Below are 18,624 nucleotides of genomic sequence, written 5' to 3' on the forward strand. Positions count from 1 at the left end.
AAGTTGTCAAGTCTCATTTGCCCAGTAATTTCACTAGTTGCGGCGCCCTTCAGACCGAATCACAGTAATGCTTACACATTACTGCTTCACGGCAGAATTAGGCGCCGTTGTGGTACCCATAATCTAGCCGGCATCCGGTGCAAAGGAGCCTTCCACTGGTGAATGTGTTTTCGGTATTCGAATTCACATGTGCGTTAGTAAATGTCGAATACGCTTGTATATATTATAGGTCAGCGGCTCTGATGTTACAAGAGAGTTAGTTTAAGTTAAGAGTTAAGTAAGATGAGGTGATGAAATACCACTAGGTGACCACTTTCCTTAAAACATCGCCTAGTATCAAAATACTGGGCTCAGAAATATGAAGCGATAGTTAATTCCGCGGTCATCTGAAAGGCAAAGTCAAAATGGCTTCGAAGAAGATGGGCGTCATAAATAAAGCACGGCAATACTTCAATCCGGCCCACACCCTACAAACCGCAGGTCTGACCACATATTGTTGCTGTGGAGCATTGTTATAGTCTCTAGTTTGGCGCAATCCAGTATCAGCTCGAACCATTTGACCGCGTGCAACGCAGAGCTGCTACCATCATCAACATCATCAGCCGGAAGACCTCCACTGCCGGACAAAGGCCACCCCCAAAAATTTCCACGACGATCAGTCCTGCGCTGCCCTCATCCAACGTCGGTCCATCTTGTGGGGTCCTACCAACACCGGAAGACGCAGAACTACAGCTGTCAACGGCAGTTTGCGTTACGTAGACACGTCGCTTCAATATGTGTCTTCTACAGCATTTTTCACGGGGATTCCTCCTTTTCCATAACAAAAAAGTATCCAGTTTATCCTCCTCTACCATAAAAAAATCATGTATTGAATCTCGGACTTTTTTGAAGTCTTAATTTAGCTACTCTGCAAACATTAAGAATACTCAGTAATTCTGTGTGTTAACCAGAGAGGACTAACGACTTCAAATGTGCTATTACATATAGATTATTTAAATACAAATGAGTTGTTTAAGACCAAAATAACATTTAAATGCAAATAATCAAACGCAGATGTGAAGATTCGTATGCATTACGTGTTCAAATACCGTTGTCCTAATTCATGTGCAAATGAGGTTTTTGACTCGGGTTTACAATTCGCAGATAACACTTGCCCACAACAATAAAACAGAGCGAATGATGATGATTGTACCGTACGAAGTTGTAGTACTTACTTGAAATAAAAGTCAAAAGTCAAAAATATTTTATTGACATAAAATCAAAAGATTGCTCGTCAACGTCAATCACTAAAAATACAATTATGATACATATTAACACGAGTAAAAAAATAAGGACTCCGTGTCACCTAACATAACATTGAGGCACCAAAACAAGCCGGTAAATGTGTAAATACATAGCACCACGCATACACTAATGCAAGCCGATCGACCGCCATTATGAGATTTGCCTTCATCTGTGACAGATCAGTTTGCGTCGCAATAAAATATTTTAAAAATGCCGTCATGGGTTGTGAAAAAGTGTAAAAAAAATATTATAAAAGTATTTGTGGATATATGATTATTTGAGGGAGAAAAAATTTTGTGGAGAAAAAAAGGAAAAAAAACACACTAACATAATGGTGCTTCACTTGCATATTAATTACACAAAAGTTTAAACATATACATAATTTAAAAATAATGCAACGCACTAAAACAATACTAAGCTGAACCATAAAATTCATTAAAGAAAACAACTATAATACTATTCAATTCCATATTGTAATATCGTATTGGTAATCTTCAATACTGTAATAAGCCTTCGACATTAGTCTGCGTTTAACTACTATTGTGACAAATATAAAGAAATTCTGTATAAAAAATACAAGAGTTAGACAAATAAATATAACATAACATATTAAGATAAATAAATATAATAGAAATTTAGAATTGAAAGTTCGGAAACCTTGTTGTCGTTGTATCACTCATGAACTGACAGCGCAGCAGAAGCAGGCTCGCGTGGAACGGTGCTCACAGATGCTAATGAAGTACGACCACGGACATTATAATGATGATTATGACATTATCACAGGGTAGACTTCTATAATTATATGAGATTTTCACGAGATTTTACAACTAAACTAAATATCCGATCAAAGGGAAATTTTAATATAATTATGTATTATCAAACCTTTTTCTTTCCGTTATCTTAACTGAAAACACGATTGACAAATATTCGTTCGATACTTTTTTTAATCGAAAACGATGCTTATTTTTAATTTCGTAATTAGCTTCAGGACTATATCTTCCATAAAAGCGAAAAAATTACTAGTGCTTAGAAAATACGATTAGATTATTTTTAGTTAAGAAAGACATTGGATTACTAAAGAAAAAACTTACAAATGTATTACGATTTTTTGTGTTATGTTTGCATAGCATTAGGCTATTAGTAGGTCATATTGTATAAAATTAATGAGCGCATCTCACGCGTAACGTTTGGCGAGTAAATAAATGTAAAAAAAGCAGCCAAGTGCGAGTTACGATTTATGACGTATTTAAAAAAAAACTACTTACTAGATCTCATTCAAACCAATTTAAGATGGAAGTTTGCATGGTAATGAACATCATATTTTTTTTTAGTTTTATCATTCTCTTATTACAGAAGTTACACACATTTTACCACTTTGGAAGTGTCGCTCGCGCAAACTATTCTGTTTAGAAAAATAAAATATTAGAAACCTCAATATCATTTTTGGAGACCTATCTATAGATATTCACCGAATTTATTGTTTTGTTTTTTTGTAAAAATCTTAATGCGGTTCACATAATACATCTACTTACCAAGTTTCAACAGTACAGTTCCTATAGTTTCAGAAAAAAGTGGCTGTGACATACGGATGGACAAACAGACAGACATGACAAATCCATAAGGATTCCGTTTTATCCCATTTGGCTACGGAACCCTAAAAGTATTAGTAGTAGATATATGGAAATAAATAAATTAACAAAAACTTGGTTTTATTTGAACTTTTGTAGGTACGTCATAAAATCATAAAGATCCATAAAGTATCTGTGGGCAGTTGGTCCAAGCTCGTGAACGCACGATGATTGTGGAGTCTGTCATGGAGTACTTACTCTTCATTTTATTTACAGAAGATTAATCTGACTTGATAGTTAGTGATGCCCGCAAGATAGCAAATACTAAACTGCCTATCGTATTATTATCGTATTCTTTTGGAACACCAGAGGAATCACAAGAGCATTGTCGGCCTTTAAGGAAGGTGTACGCGCTTTTTTTGAAGGTTTCCATGTCGTATCGTCCCGGTAACACTGAACAAGGAAGCTCATTCCACAGCTTTGTAGTACGTGGAAAAAAGCTCCTTGAAAACCGCACTGTGGAGGACCGCCACCCAGCCAGATGGTGGGGATGATATCCTAATTTATGGCGTGTCGTGCGAAGGTGGAATTCGGCGGCAGGAATCAGGTGAAACAGCTATTTGTGAATATTCCCCGTAATAAATGCGGTAGAAGACACACAATGAAGCGACGCGGACGTATCTATGCAACGCCAAGTGATCCAGCCGTTCACAGAGCGATGTCGCTGGAAAGGCATATGAGCTGCGAGCATAGAGAAGGTTTTTAGTTTATAAGGGGTATCTTCGTATGTATCCGAGCCCGAAATAAGGGCCTTACCATCACGGCCCAAGCACGTAAATTTTCCCCCTCTAAAAAGACTCAAACGTCAATTTACTATAGGTACAGATCGTATTTAATATTATCCACACAATATTGAATAAACAAAGCAACCATGAATGCTGTTTGACGTTTGTGGTTGTTAATGGCGTACAGGAATTTAAAATAACTGCATTAATCGCGCCCTTCACAAGTGTATTGTGTTACAAACGAATAATGGTTTGGCAGATACCGCAGTTCAATATTTGGTTCAAGGTGTAACTGAAATAATTCAGAAGATAACCGTACTAACTAACACCTATAGTTACAAATTACAATGAATAACTAACAGCGTACTAAAACGTAATGTAAATTTACATACAAATGAAGCAGTTTCATAGAAGAGTAGACGTAGATTACGGATGTGTATTTGAAACGGTCGTGAGCTGAGGAATCTAAATAAGCAGGTGCCCCACGGCCGGTATAAAGACTTATTATTAGTGAAATTACTGGGCAAACGAGACTTTACATGTTATGTCTCAAGGAGACGAGCGTAATTGTAGTGCCGCTCAGAATTATTGGGTATTTCAAGAATCCTGAGCGGCACTGCATTGTAATGGGCAGGGCGTATATATTACCATCAGGTCCTGCTCGTCTCGACCCTTATTGTCATAAAAAAATTGTTATACATTGTTGGTGAGCTAAGAAAACGTAAATTCTTAAAATAATCTGCACGCCAAGACCCATGACGGTTTTTTTTTGTATTTTCAAAACTTCTTTGGACACGCTATGTAACGTTTGTTCAGGTAAATTAGCTCAAAATACGGGTGTGCGATCTATTAGAAATTAAAATTTACCACACTAATTTATAGATATAAAAATGTTATTCCTTCTTTATACATGGGGCACACCAAAAGTTTTTCACTTCTAGGTAAGTAATTGGAACTATTTGAATTTCGAATGTAATATTTTTTGAAACGTTGCAAACGAAATTCGAGGACTATTCCGATTGGTATGATTCACAAAGTTTTTACACGAAGAATTGAAAGTTCGGAAACCTTGTTGTCGTTGTATCCCTCATGAACTGACAGCGCAGCAGAAGCGGGCTCGCGTGGAATGGTGCTCACAGATGCTAATGAAGTACGACCACGGACATTCTAATGACGATTATGACATTGTCACACGAGACGAAACGTGGATTTATTCTTTTGAACCCGAAAAAAAACAGCAATCTTGTGAATTGGTGTTTGAAAATGAGAACAGGCCAACAAAATTGAGGCAGGCGAGAAATGTTGATAAAAAAATGTCCCACAGAAAAAGGGCACCTATACAATTCCACTTGAAGATCAAAAGAATGTTAATGCCGAATGATATTCTACCATTTGTTCACCCAAGCTGTTAAAAAAGTTCGCGAAAGACGACCAAAATCATGACAACGCTTCTTCACACACGGCCAACAAAACTAAGTCATTTTTAGCTTCAGAAAAAGTACAACTCGTCACCTATCCTGCACATAGCCCCGACCTAGCACCCTGTGATTTCTTTATTTTCCCCAAAATCAAAGATTTACTGAGAGGTTTCACTTTTACCATTTCAGAAGACGCAGTGATAGCGTTCAATCAGCACGTAGAAAACATGCCATCAGATCTGTGGTCCTCCTGTTTTAAAAAATAGTTCGATCGCATGAAAACATGTTTAAAATGTACAGGAGAGTATTTTGAAAAGCAATAATTATAATATTTTGTTTATAACATGACGTTTTTTTAATTTTCGCAAAACTTTTAGTGTGACCTGCTTATAAAGAACATAAAAAAATTACATTTGTGATACGATTAGGTATGGCGTATTACCTTAGGTATAACCGTCGCTTTTTCTAACCAAACTAACCATAGAATCACAATATAAACCGACTAGACAGCCCGATATTTATTTTATTTATTTATTTATTCAAAGAGGCACCAACTAAATAGTACAATTTATTTTCTTATGCACTAAGAATTTAACAAATATAATAAAATTGTTTAAATTTACTTAAATTATAGGGATATTATGGCCACAACATTACTATCAAAGAGGATGTAAATACTACGTAATAAGAGGTGGGACTGCGTTAATAAAAATAGAAATTAAGTTTATTATGAAACGTGCAGTGAGATTTGACAGAAGTTTGAAATAGTAATTACAATTGGGCGACAAAGTATAATTCGGCTAAGTTTGAAAGCGAACAGTTGCTTAAAACGTAGTGGATTTCGGCTATCTTCGTTTTTTACAAGATTATAGCCGATTGTTCAATGACTGCACGTTACATACAATCGAATGAATCGCTTTGTTCTTGGAGAGTTTCACTAGGCTGATTACTATAGTAAGCACATGTGATATTTTTTAATCTAAAATTTTTGGAGAGCAATATAAAATATGCGTGACCAATTTTAATATGTCAAAATGTCGGATAGCCAGTGGTTTAATATTCATAATACTATGTAGCTAATGAACGTGGCTTACAGTTTATGACTTGTTCAAAATCGATTATAGTTAAAACACAGACATAGATTATAGCATACTGTCTTATTCATAAGAGATATTCTTAGCTTTCTTTTTCGCCTGCTATCTCGTTCGTCTATATGCTATTGTTAGTCTGTGGTATTAACCGTGCCGTGATGACATTTTAACTTCAAGTACGGAAAAGATTCTTAAACTAAGGCAAATAAGAGTAATATAGGTACATAACATAACGGACATAATATTATAATCAATAAGCGTTTGCAATGTACATACATTACGATATTATCTTATTTCAAAAAATTAAAAAATATTATGCCTGCCATAAAGAACAGTAGAAAAATTTACACAGCAAGTATATTTTGCTAAGATTTTCTTGGCAGACGCCAACATATTCTTATTTTCACGAATTCAAAAATATTTTATATTTTTCCTTATTTTTCTGTTTACCAATTCAAACTTCAGTAGAAAAATCAAAAAAACATCGTGAAGCCCTCAATTTTGGCATTTCATATGACCAGTCAATTGCGCCAAACACTCTGTGTCACTTTCTACGACAGACGACTCGCTCGTAGAGATGGCGCCAAAGTGCGAATAATTGGACATAAAATTTATTTATATATCTTTAAATTATATTTATTGATATATGAAAGTCAAGTATTCATAGTACTTATAATTAAATAAATATCTTTTGGCTACTAATTATTTGATGATGATGAAGATAGGCTAAGAGTTTTTTGCCACATCTTCTCACTTAAGCTGAACTTGAAATGTTCCAAGTGTCAATAATTGTTACTTGTCAATAATTATTTATATATAAATAATAATCAAAAAGATATTGTCGCATAGCAACGCTTCGAAGTACTTGAAGAGAGTTACGTTCCGGACGTTTTTTTCCCGATTAAGGTACCTCTCCGCATCGTTGCATAAGGAACTTCATTCCAAAATTTAACTTTTCCGGAGTGGTTATGTGTGTGGAACAGTGAATAGTAAAAATGTAAGGGTACCTATCTAAAATGTTTAACTTTGGTATTCATACGTGAACAATTTCGACCTAATTTAACTAATTATTTTTGATTTGATGTTTGATGTAATTGAGTGAATGTGGCTAACTTATAAAAACGTTTCAATTCACTGTTTATTTATCGTTCAGTCGCTGTTTGTAAAAATACAGATATTTATAAAATTCAAAATGGCGCGCATTTTCGGCTAAATGACAGGTGATGGCTTTCGTCATCCGATCCTTAGCCGTGTTGAATTCTTCTCCATCTTCGAATGTTTCTGAAACGTCCAGGAATGATTGAGCTGTTTTGTCATCAGGGTTTTCTTCAAGAAATAGTCTGGAATCAAATTAAATAAATATAAAAATTGAGTAAAATGCTCTTTCAATACAACACTGCATAGGCGCGTTCACAACCTACGCTTGGAGTGTAACTGTGACATTTCATTGACACTCGCTCTTACCGGATTTCGAAGAGTTGCAACTCTTAAACCATCAAAAATGACGGCTGGAAAACACTCTGATGACAATCTAATAATTTGTGGAGAATATCTTGGTTGGTGTATGCGTTACTAACTCAAGACAACCATTATTGTTCCGAACATAGGAGCGAGTTAAAAAACAACGAAATACGGTTATTTATACTCTTAGCCCTGTGATTTGTTATAGAGAAATCTCACAAAATACCTAAGACCGCGGGATGCGAAAATTTTGGAAGGGATTATGGAAGAATTTGAAGAATTGAGGGATGGGTCGAACTTCGTTTAACATTCGGTTTAACCGAACTTTGGCGGCTTGACAGAACTTCTACGGCTATTCGGTAGAAGAAACAAATTAACTAAATATCTGCACTTTTTTATTCAAAATAATAGAACCAAAAATGTGTTAAATAAAACAAGCCCTTTAACCAACCTTTAACACCTGCAACAAGAATATATTAATATTTCTCAACTTAAACCTTTTACCTAAGAACTCGAATATGTTACATGTAAACCAAAACGCACATGTCACTTTGTGTTAGTGTGCGTGCATTGCTCAAAATAGAGGTTAACAGTCAACCTCAATTTTCCCAACGTCTTCACAGCTGTCACAGTATCTACACGTGTCGTAGCTTTCAATGAGTTAGGGTTTCATTCTCCGCATTTTACTCTTACAAAGATTTACCAATCTTAACATTTTTTTAGAAACTGAATGTGAAGGAAATATTCTGGGTCGGGCTTTATTTTTGTTATTTCCCTTCATCATCATATCAGCCGGAAGATGCCCACTGCTGGACAAAGGCCTCCCTCAAAGATCTCCACGACGAGCGGTTCTGCGCTGCCCTCATCCAACCTATTATTTTGCATGTTGTTATCGGATTTGTATACATACTCGTACTAGGCCTCTGTTCACGGACTATACGATTAAGCCGTTTTGAGAACTTTTTGAATTACTACTGCACTTACAAAAACAAAAAATTAAAAATGCAAACAGATAATCATGATAATATCATGTCATTATCTTATTTGAAAATAATTTTGATCTAGGGTTTAAAACCAGTAGCAAAGAGTCGAGAATGTTTGTATAGAAAAACTGTCACTAATATATCATCTTAACCAATCTGTGGAATGAGCATCCCTGTGCAGTGTTTCAAGGACGATACGACATGGGTGCCTTCAAAAAAAGCGAAACGCTTCTATCATTCCTCGGTGTTGCAAGAGGATCTGATCTTGATACATTTAAAAAGGCGTGTAATTGTAAATAAATATATTTCTATTCTATTCCGACCGTTGCAGGCTTGTCGAGGCACAAAAGAAATATAAGGTGTCCATTCGCAATTAGCTCTGTGGTGTAAAGTTCATCTACCTCACTCCATCCCCTCTACATAACTGTATCATGATCATCATCACTTCAGTTGGAAGACGTCCACTGCTGAACAAAGGCCTCCCCCAAAGGTCGCCATGACGATCGGTCCTGCGTTGCCCTCGTCCAACCTATTCCAGCGATCTTGAGTCTTGACCAGATTGTCTATCACTCATAAGTGTCTCTACCTCTTCTTTTACTCCACATCATACAATAAAACTTCGTATGCCGACTTTCGAGATAAGATTTGTGACTCATAGAACTTGTTACATCCAGATAAACGACATTGCGCAATATTAAACTAAATAAACATTAAGTACAATGGTACAAAATATTATCAATTTATCGATACAATCAGCGAAAGATGACTTCATCCTCAACACGCAGTGGAGATATAATAATCCCTCATATCCTGCAGAGTGACGGCTGTATCTATAATCTAATTCAATGGAAGTCATATTTTTTGCATACAGGGATTCCCTTAGAACCCGAGTTTTTCGGATTCTTCTAAAGCATTTTATAGTGTCACTCATAGGAGCTAAGCTTACTGAGATCGACTTATTTGTTTTCGAAGTGAAACAAACATATTTAGCCTAAATAATTTAGGTGCGTTGAGCGATATTATCAGGGGATTAGATGTTGTTTTTTATATTTAATATAGCTATACGTATTATATCAGACAAAAAACGACGAGTATCTAAATAAGTAAGTATTATTAATATTGTTGATAAAGAAAATTTGACTCACCGTAAACAATTCTTTATGTAATCAAAGTAGTTCAGAAAGCACGAACAAGGACCAAATTGCACTAAAAGCGGTGAACTGGAGTTCTCCTCGGCAACTTCTGTTTCTGTTCGATCGCTAAAACTAATGTGAGACTCCTCATATTTCCTTAAATATAACTTTCTAATTAACGTCGAAGTAACTACTGGTATTTGTTTATTGGTGTCCATCTCCAGGGTACGTCGGTTGTATTCCTCGTGGTATCTGTCGATAGCTACTTCTCTCTTTACTTCAGTTATTATTGACTCCAAATCGTGCGTCGATGAGAGCTCATTTATTTTTTTACACATTGTTTGAATCAACCACGAGCCTTGCACCTCATCTCTAAAAAAATATGTCAAGTTTTGTCAAAGTCAAATGAACATTATTCAGACAGGCTTAATCTAAGCGCTTTTCAATCGTCATTAGAAATAATACAATTAAATTGCCGTATCTAATATATGTTCAGAAAAAGTGGAGTTCGGGAGAAGAACACAAAAGAAACCCAACCGTCACTCTTTGAAATATATGAATATTTTACAATTTATGTAATTTATGAGAATCAGTAAAAAAAAGTAATAAATAATAAACTGTAAAAATTTTATCATCGTATATTGGATGAATCAACCCTTAGAGTTTGAATGATTACTGTTACAATTAGTAATCGCATCAATCCATGGACCAGCCATCGTTTCCGCCCAACATATTTGAGCACCGGTGTCTAAGGAACTTGTTAAATAAAGCTAAGTTTTACGTAAGTAAAATCTGAGCAAAGTCTAAGTATGCTCTATAGATCCCAGCCTAACTCATTTCTACGTTTACTAGCTTGTCGCTACCCGCGCCGGCGCGGCAGTGAAAACATGTGCCTAAAATCTGGACGCGAGTAGCCGGTCTCTGTCAATCTGACCTGAGGTGCCTTCACGATCTACGCTCTGAGTGAAACCGACCGTTTTGTTCACGCATCTCGTTAATTGTTCTGCAAAGATGTTCAAGTTACCTGTGAGATGGGTTGCCCATATAAGAACTGTGCAGCACCAACATATCTGACTCCACCGGAATTGTATAAGCTTCGAAGTCCTCGTCCACATCTTTACGTATTTTAGCACTGCGTCCTACAACGACACCTTTTATTTCTTTTGTGCCTCGACAAGCCTGAATAGAAAAGAAAAGAAATATATTTATTTTCTACTAGTTGACCCGACAGACGTTGTTCTGTATATAATAAATAAAATAATGTTTTTTATTAATTTGTCAATAATATTTCATAACATCAAGAATTATTTCGTAAAATATGCACCCTGTTGTTGTAATGAAATTGTTTCACAGCAGAACTGTCAAACCGTGCGTCAATAAATTCTCTCATAGAAAATACGTCCATACAAAACAAATATCGGACGGCGGGGGACACATCAAAGGAAAATCAAAATTGTTGTTTTTATTTAATTCCGAACACTTTCATATTTTTTCAACCTTCCCTGGACTTCCACAAATTATTCAAGACCAAAATTAGCCAAATCGGTCCAGCCGTTCTCGAGTTTTAGCGAGACTAACGAACAGCAATTTATTTTTATAGATATAGATTAATTTGATAGTATCCATATCGTAATTGTCCTAGGAAACATCGCGAAAGGATTGCTTCCACAGTTAACCAAACTGACAGGTCTCCAGAAAACTTCCTGAAATAAATGCGGTAGAAGTCATCCAATGAAATGATGTCTCTACGCAACACGCCTAGTGTTGCGTAGAGACCGAGGAACTCACAGAGCATCTATATATATCTATAGAAGACTGGGACCCGACAATTTGAGTAGCTCTGAAAATCAAACCTTAAAATCTAATAAGCCTTGATAAAATTAATTATATTTTTCTATGGAACAGGAGGATAAACGAGCGTACGGGAACGTGGCGTTGGTGATCACCGCCACCCACATTCTCTTGCAACACCAGAGGAATCACAGGCGTTGCCGGCCTTTAAAGTGTACGCGCTTTTTTTTAAGGTACCCATGTCGTATTGTCCCTGAAACTGATGTGACAACTGGGCCGAAATTACGTCACTTATTTACATCGAGAGGAAAAGTTGTATGAAAAGCCCTTACTAACGTGATTTAGTGAGCAGAAAAGTCATACAAATATCAATTTCTAACGAGTTGTACACATGTTTTCCTAGCGATGTATATAAAGCGAATACTTTACTCTGATGTATTTGACGCTTGACTTCATCTCGTACCTAGAAATCGCTGACTTTTCGCTTGACATATTAATATGAAGAGAAAGATTGCAGGTTTTTCCCAAAAGCAGCTGCTCCAGTTTGCTAGTCAAAGAGTGAATCTGGTACACATGATATCACATCTGGTATACAAATGATTTGAGTTTACTCATAATGAGTCTCGTGCCAGATTTTGGCGAGACAACACGTCCTGAGGATACCTCGTGTAGAGGCGAAACACGTGTCGAATTGTTTAAAGACAAATATTGGCGGAAGTAACACTAAAGAATACTCAAATCATTTGTATATTTTTATTGTTAATTGTAATAATAATAACATTCAGAAACGGTTTTGCAGTGATATCCAAAGGGGTGGACTGTATCTTCGGGATCGACTAACGAAACTAAATTAATTACTTATAAAAATTACATGTGTATGTGTGTCTGTGTGTGTGTGTTTAGTTCTTAGTGAGCAGGTTATAGTAGACTTCTATTTCTGAATCACGTACGAGTAAAAAAAGAAGGACTCCGCGCCGTGATATTAGCAAGTGAAGCACCGTTATGCGGTTACGGGGGATACTAGGGATTACACAATTTTTTCTCCCTTAAATAATCAAATATGGCCACAAACACATATATAGTATCGTCTTTATACTTTTTCACAACGCACGACGGCATTTTTAAAATGTTTTATTGAGACGCAAACTGATCTGTCACAGACGATAACTATTCTCATAATATCCGCCTATCGGCCTGTAATTATTGTGTGTGCGTGGGGCTATGTATTTACACGTTAATCGGCTTGTTTTCGTGCTACACTGTTATGTAAGGTGACACGGAGTCCTAATTTTTTTACTATTTAGTGTTCTGAATATGATACAATTATTTACAAAGATTGATGTTCAAAGTCTATTTGTAAATACGAACCTGAATAACAAGAAGCTTAGGTTTGGTGACAAGCGTGGGTTTGTCATGCGTTTTGAATGCCTCTATGATATCGAATTCTGAGTACTGCTGGTCCTTCGCTCTAAGCCGGCCATCTTTTGTTCCATGTGTCAATACTGCTATTGCTACACAACCATAATCTGTAAAGTCCCGGTCACTAACTGAAAAATATAATTCAAAAACATTTAGTTTCTTTGTAGGTCTCATTAGTACAATAAAGACTAGGTACCTACTAATATTATATATAAAATTTTATGTTTGATTGGTCCTATTAATTAATGCACTGCCCTCTGTCCGCTTGCGATAAGCCTTTGCCAATTTATTACTTACTTGCCCTTGCGGAAATGAAACAGACATATTAAAAGCCAAATTTAATCTAAGTATGCTATAAAAGGTAAAGGTGTAGCCAGTTTTTATATAAATATGGGACAAGCTACTTTACTGACACCAAACGGACTCCTGCCATTTTCAGGGTCGCATCGCCACATATATTTCGACTCGCATCATATTTTATCTGCTTGATCAAAATCTGTGCAAAAAAAAGACCCTTGTTCTATAAACCGACAACCAATTTTTGCAACAAACTTTCTTCCGCGATGTATACATATTATTATGCATGGCATATATGGATAGGACATGGGCTACAGAAAAAACGCTCAAAGCTGCATTAAGCTTTTAAACATGTCCATGAGAATCCTGAGGCATAGAAGAAAACGTAACATTTTTTTTTAATATGTCACATTTGTCAGGCAGGTGCTGTATGTATGGCATGTTTGGTAACAAGTACGATAAGATAAATTATTTATCATTTATTTATTAACGTATTATTTCAGACTCGCAACATCTTAAGTATTCATACAAACACACAACAGTTTAGATATTAAGCATAGCTAAAAACTCACAAGTCTTTAACACTTGGAACAATTCCTCTTTGGTACAGTCTTTATGTTCTTCAACGTCAAATCCAAATTTTGAAAAAGTCTCTTCTAAGGACTTTACATCTTGGGAAGTTCCCAATCTCGGCTTATAGCCTAATATATTCTCTTGGTTAAATATTAACAGACACTTCTTTTCAAATTTCTCCAATTCATACGTTTCAGCATGCTTACTTAAAGCTCTCGTGTTAAATATTTCGTCAATTGTATTTACTTGTACTGGCTCTATGTCAGGTGTCTTGCATTTAGCATTTTCTTCATATTCTGGGGGTCTTTTTAACTCACTGTCTAATCTTATATTGTCTGATTCAGTTTCTTCTTCACTTAAATTGTTAAATTCATCGCTTTCTAAGCTATAAGGTTCAAAATGCTCATCAACAGGTCTGCCTTTTATTATTGTTTTCCAAGGATTATTCATGTCTACTACCGGTTATAATCCGAAGCAAACTGTTTTTTGTATCAGAGCATTATCTAATCGGAATGATATGAGTATCGGGTGTTCAGATTGCAAAGTTTAGTTTTTGTTTTTCATAGAAAAGTTATCAACTGCATTGGAGTATAACTTTAACTTTGTCCAAATCAATATTATTGTTTGCTAGTTGTACGAAGGTATCAGGATGTAGGTTGATAAAGGTTTGATTTCTGGATTTCGTTGCTTGTAAATTCATCTTCATAATGATGTGGCATCAATAGGCAGCTAATTCTCTATCATGGTTATTCTTCTCACTGCCTGAATAATGATGTACAAGCGAGACAATTTGTGTACGTTGCACGCAAACCGATCTGGACATTATTGAGAACACTTCTCATACAGTAATTGATGATATATATTGGCCAAGCCAAGAGTTCATTAGTTTACATGGTTAAAAATATACTTCTCAAGAAGTGTTTGCGGTTCCGCAGAGGCGCACATAAGCGCATGCACAGTGACCTACACAACACATCCTCATCGTGCTCAACGCTCTTATGAACGCAAACCTGGGTGTGACTTGTTCGCAGATAAATGAATCTATTGTCGTTAATTAATGTAATGGTGTTAACCGTTTCAATTAAAGTAAAATAAATAAATAATTAAAATGCATTCACCGAGTTTATTGAGTCCTGGTTGGTAATATAAATAAAAATTATAATAACTTTAATTTAGTAAACATGCAGTAGAGTTTGTGGTAACAGGATCATCCAGCCACAATAAGAAGCGCTCGTTCACATTCAAGATTATTATAAAATCTTACGCAATTGCCGAAAAATTGCAATTGACTTGTTCAGTTGTCCCATAATGAAGTTTCTGACTAATGTTTCGAGTTCAATACAATCGGAAGCCTTGGATAAATCGAAAAAGACGCCAAGCGCATCACGAGACTCTTCCCAGGCTACATGTATCAAGTAAATACCAGCATCGGTAGTTGAACGAACCTGGGTAAAATCAAGATTGTTTTATTACTAAAAGTGGATTGAACAGATTAGTATGGTCACTGCTACAACCTGAAATAAGCAGTAGTTCCACTTTACTATGTTTCAGTAAGTGAGGAAATTCACCATGGTGTTTCATAGCTAAATCTGGTGCAACAATATGAATGAAAGATTAAATGATATGCTCAAAGACCATGAAACATTACTGGGCTCAACGACGTTTTTCGAACATCGTTTGAGCGTATCTCCAAGAAGAGTACACCAGACGATGGATCAGGCGCCGTGTCCTGTCGCTTGGCCGCCGCGGTCTTCCGACCTCACAACGGTATTACAACGGGTCCGTGCCAATGTTGTGAACGTTGCACTAATTAATTATTAATTAATACAAAATTTTCGGTGTTTGTCGCCGCCCGTCGCTTCGCAGGTACATAAATGAAATGGGTGTGTGGACGGGGATAAATGAAAATGGCCGCAGGCAGAGGTGCCCAATCTTTTATAATTTATTTAACGTTATTAATCTTTTTTAATGTGCTTATTTCCTGAAAATCAATATTTATATGTTCTCACTACTTGATACCGATATATGCCTTAAGAAATAGTACAGGATTATTTTTACACCCTGTATAATAAAAGAGTTATAATATCAGGGCCAGGAACATAATTAAATTTAAAGAACTCACCATATTCACGAATATTATCTTTCAAAAAAGAAATAACAATTAAATATCATGGCATTTATTTAATCTCTCACTACAACTGACAATATTAATAATAGTTCTGCGGAGATCGGGACTAGATAACGGCCAGTCTTCAGCTCTGTTATGTTGTTGTTGTGTTGGTGTATCGAACATATTGTGCAGTTGTCATAATCACTTAAATAAAAGACATTAATATGTAACTACGAATAATAGCTGAATCTTTTGAATAATATAAGAACGATAAGAAGAAAACTTTCTTTTTTTTAAGTACATAATTATTTTAGAAAAATTCAGACTAGTGTTACTTTTTCGTAACTAGGAAATTCTATTCGTAGCATCCAATCCATAGCTTAATCAATAATTGGTTAATAAGCCTATCTTCATCAGAGGTATGGCGCGTATATCCAAAAGCGGCAAACAATCAAATAGCCCGGACTGGCCTTTGTTTCAAGAATAATAATTGGAATTGATTGGTGGATTTACTTAATTTATTTGAATAACATACATATAATTTATACTGTTATTTAACATGTTTGCTCGATATTTTGCTTAATCTATCAATATTTTTACTTAAGTCTAGGAACATAATAAAACAACTTCTAAAACGGTGATGTTTCTGATTTCTACTCATGATTATGCAAGACTCAATTACCACTTAAATTTACTATCAATCACGTAAAAGTTACAAATAAATTGAAGTGTTGTTCGCAAGTGAAAACAGAAAGTGACAAAGAAACAAATTACTCTTTCGTCAATGATATTTAAAAGTATAGATAGGTTACCTAGACGACATTCGGTGTTTGAAAATGATACACTAACGCACACATGAATAATTTAACATTGCAATAATAGCACACTACATTACAATTACACGTCAAAGAAGGATAGCAAACGGCTCCCAAAAAGTTTTAAGATTACAATTATTATTTTTTGTATCTTATATTATTTATGAATGTCTTTTTGTTTAGGGTTTATTACAATAAGGTAAGCGAGAGGAGAAGAAGAAAATGATCCATTGATTCTTCTGCAGTTAGCAAGGGATATACTGAAAAAACTCCTACGTAAACAAATAGCACTTGTCTACATCCGCTACCTACCCTAAAACTTGTTTTAGGAGTTTGATAGTTCAGCTACCTACTTGTTTAATAAAAATTATTACATTCACTGCAACAATGACTTTTTTACATCATTTCCTAAAATATTCTACCTCGATCATCCCGCAACAGACAGCATCAATATTTTGTCATTTCTGTACGTTAATCTATGATTGGCTTGGCGGCGATCGGCGTTGTCATGGCTACATATTTATTTTGTTAGTTATGTAATGAAATCAAATAAAATGTTATAATTCATGATTTCTTAACTATAGTATGTAATTCTATGTTTTTTTTTACTTTCGTAATTAGTGCATCTTCCCATAACACAAAAAGGCATTTTAATGTTGTACCTATATCAAGAGAGAGCGACTACTACAAAAGGAACCAATTGCCTCAATTTAGGCGATTGATTTTCGGCGCGCTAGGGACATATCTACCTCTTTTAATACTATAATATCATTGTCTTTCGTCCTATTTATTCATGCCGATATTATTATTTGCTTGTTACATCCAGGTAAATAGTAACGTAACATCTTAGATAGATATTGAGAGATGTAAGATGTCATCAATCATTGTCAAGCTATTCTCATTTGTCAGTTGTCAAGATTGACAGTTGACTGCAGACTGATTGAGATTCAAGAATGCCTGCGAATTGCGGTGTGCGATTTTTTATACTTATCTTTACGTATCTCTAACTTTTAAAATTTAAATGTCATAATAAATTCATTCATGGTCATGTGCGGACTGCGTAATGCAGAATGTCGTCGTGATTGGCTATCAATAAATATAACAGTTCGATCCACGTTCGATTTTTAATTTTACTTGCCGGCCAGAATAAGTTTACAAAATTTTTACAGTGTTACATTTTCCTTCATAATGTGCAACTAATATTAAGTCTGTGCTAATGTATAAATAAAATATTGAACCAGAAGAAAATAACAATATTAAAATGTTTAATTATAAATATTTGAGTCGGGAGCACCTGGAAGGCTTTGACAATTATAAGGTAGGTAATTATAAGGAAATTCTTTCCAAATATTTACAACTTAGTAATGAGTATTGATTGTATTGCGTTGCATGATGCTGTCTTGTCTTTTGAAAACATGTTTCTGATTCTATAGAAAGTTAAGTTACCTTGACTAGAAAAGAGTATGTTAATGCATTGTAATGATCATCTGAAAAATGTCTTGCTAGTCTCATAAAAAAAATACGGCTTGCACTCCGGGAGTGCCAACAGAAGTGAAAATTAGAAAATTAAGGTTGTATATTTTGGAATGGTTAGGAAATAATAATATAAAAGTTCTAGAATTTGTGGGGTTAAATACAATATTCATTTATTGCACTATCATACATAAAAATGACAATTTATATCACATAAAAAATTTAACACTTCACTATTACAATTATTTTACATTAAAAAGATTATCTGTGTGAAAAATCACCTTTCATCCATAGTTTCAGGGACTGTCTTATGAATTTTTCATCAGGACTCATGTCCTGACACAAGTTTAACATTTTATACCCATCCCAAGAAAAGTGCTCAATTCGCAAATGAAATTTTCACTTCTAAAACTATCTAGATTT

At 35.2% G+C, this 18,624-nt stretch overlaps 2 protein-coding genes across 4 annotated transcripts in view; one reads left to right on the forward strand and one right to left on the reverse strand.

Annotated features, from left to right (window-relative positions):
* Positions 1 to 7,270: 7,270 nt before the first annotated feature.
* LOC126967650 (caspase-1-like) lies at positions 7,271 to 18,588 on the reverse strand. Of its 3 annotated transcripts, none has more exons than XM_050812226.1 (5): positions 18,483 to 18,588; positions 12,883 to 13,061; positions 10,748 to 10,902; positions 9,736 to 10,095; positions 7,271 to 7,486 (listed from the first exon to the last, which is right to left on the reverse strand). In XM_050812226.1, the coding sequence occupies exons 1-5, from the start codon at positions 18,553 to 18,555 to the stop codon at positions 7,285 to 7,287; spliced, it is 969 nt and encodes a 322-aa protein (XP_050668183.1). In that variant the 5' UTR covers positions 18,556 to 18,588; the 3' UTR covers positions 7,271 to 7,284. The 3 variants fall into 3 exon arrangements, with proteins under 3 accessions (XP_050668183.1, XP_050668181.1, XP_050668180.1); XM_050812224.1 differs by lacking the exon at positions 18,483 to 18,588 and adding an exon at positions 13,803 to 14,261 and having other exon boundaries at positions 7,271 to 7,427; XM_050812223.1 differs by lacking the exon at positions 18,483 to 18,588 and adding an exon at positions 13,803 to 14,261.
* Positions 17,698 to 18,624, forward strand: part of LOC126967656 (ethanolaminephosphotransferase 1-like) — a 31,541-nt gene continuing 30,614 nt past the window's right edge. The window contains exon 1 of the mRNA XM_050812236.1: positions 17,698 to 18,046. Coding sequence (XP_050668193.1) covers positions 17,990 to 18,046 — 57 coding nt within the window. The 5' untranslated portion in view covers positions 17,698 to 17,989. The remainder of the gene's footprint in view (positions 18,047 to 18,624) is intronic.

The sequence above is a fragment of the Leptidea sinapis genome, chromosome 13, assembly GCF_905404315.1.
Source record: "Leptidea sinapis chromosome 13, ilLepSina1.1, whole genome shotgun sequence".
NCBI lineage: Eukaryota > Metazoa > Arthropoda > Insecta > Lepidoptera > Pieridae > Leptidea > Leptidea sinapis.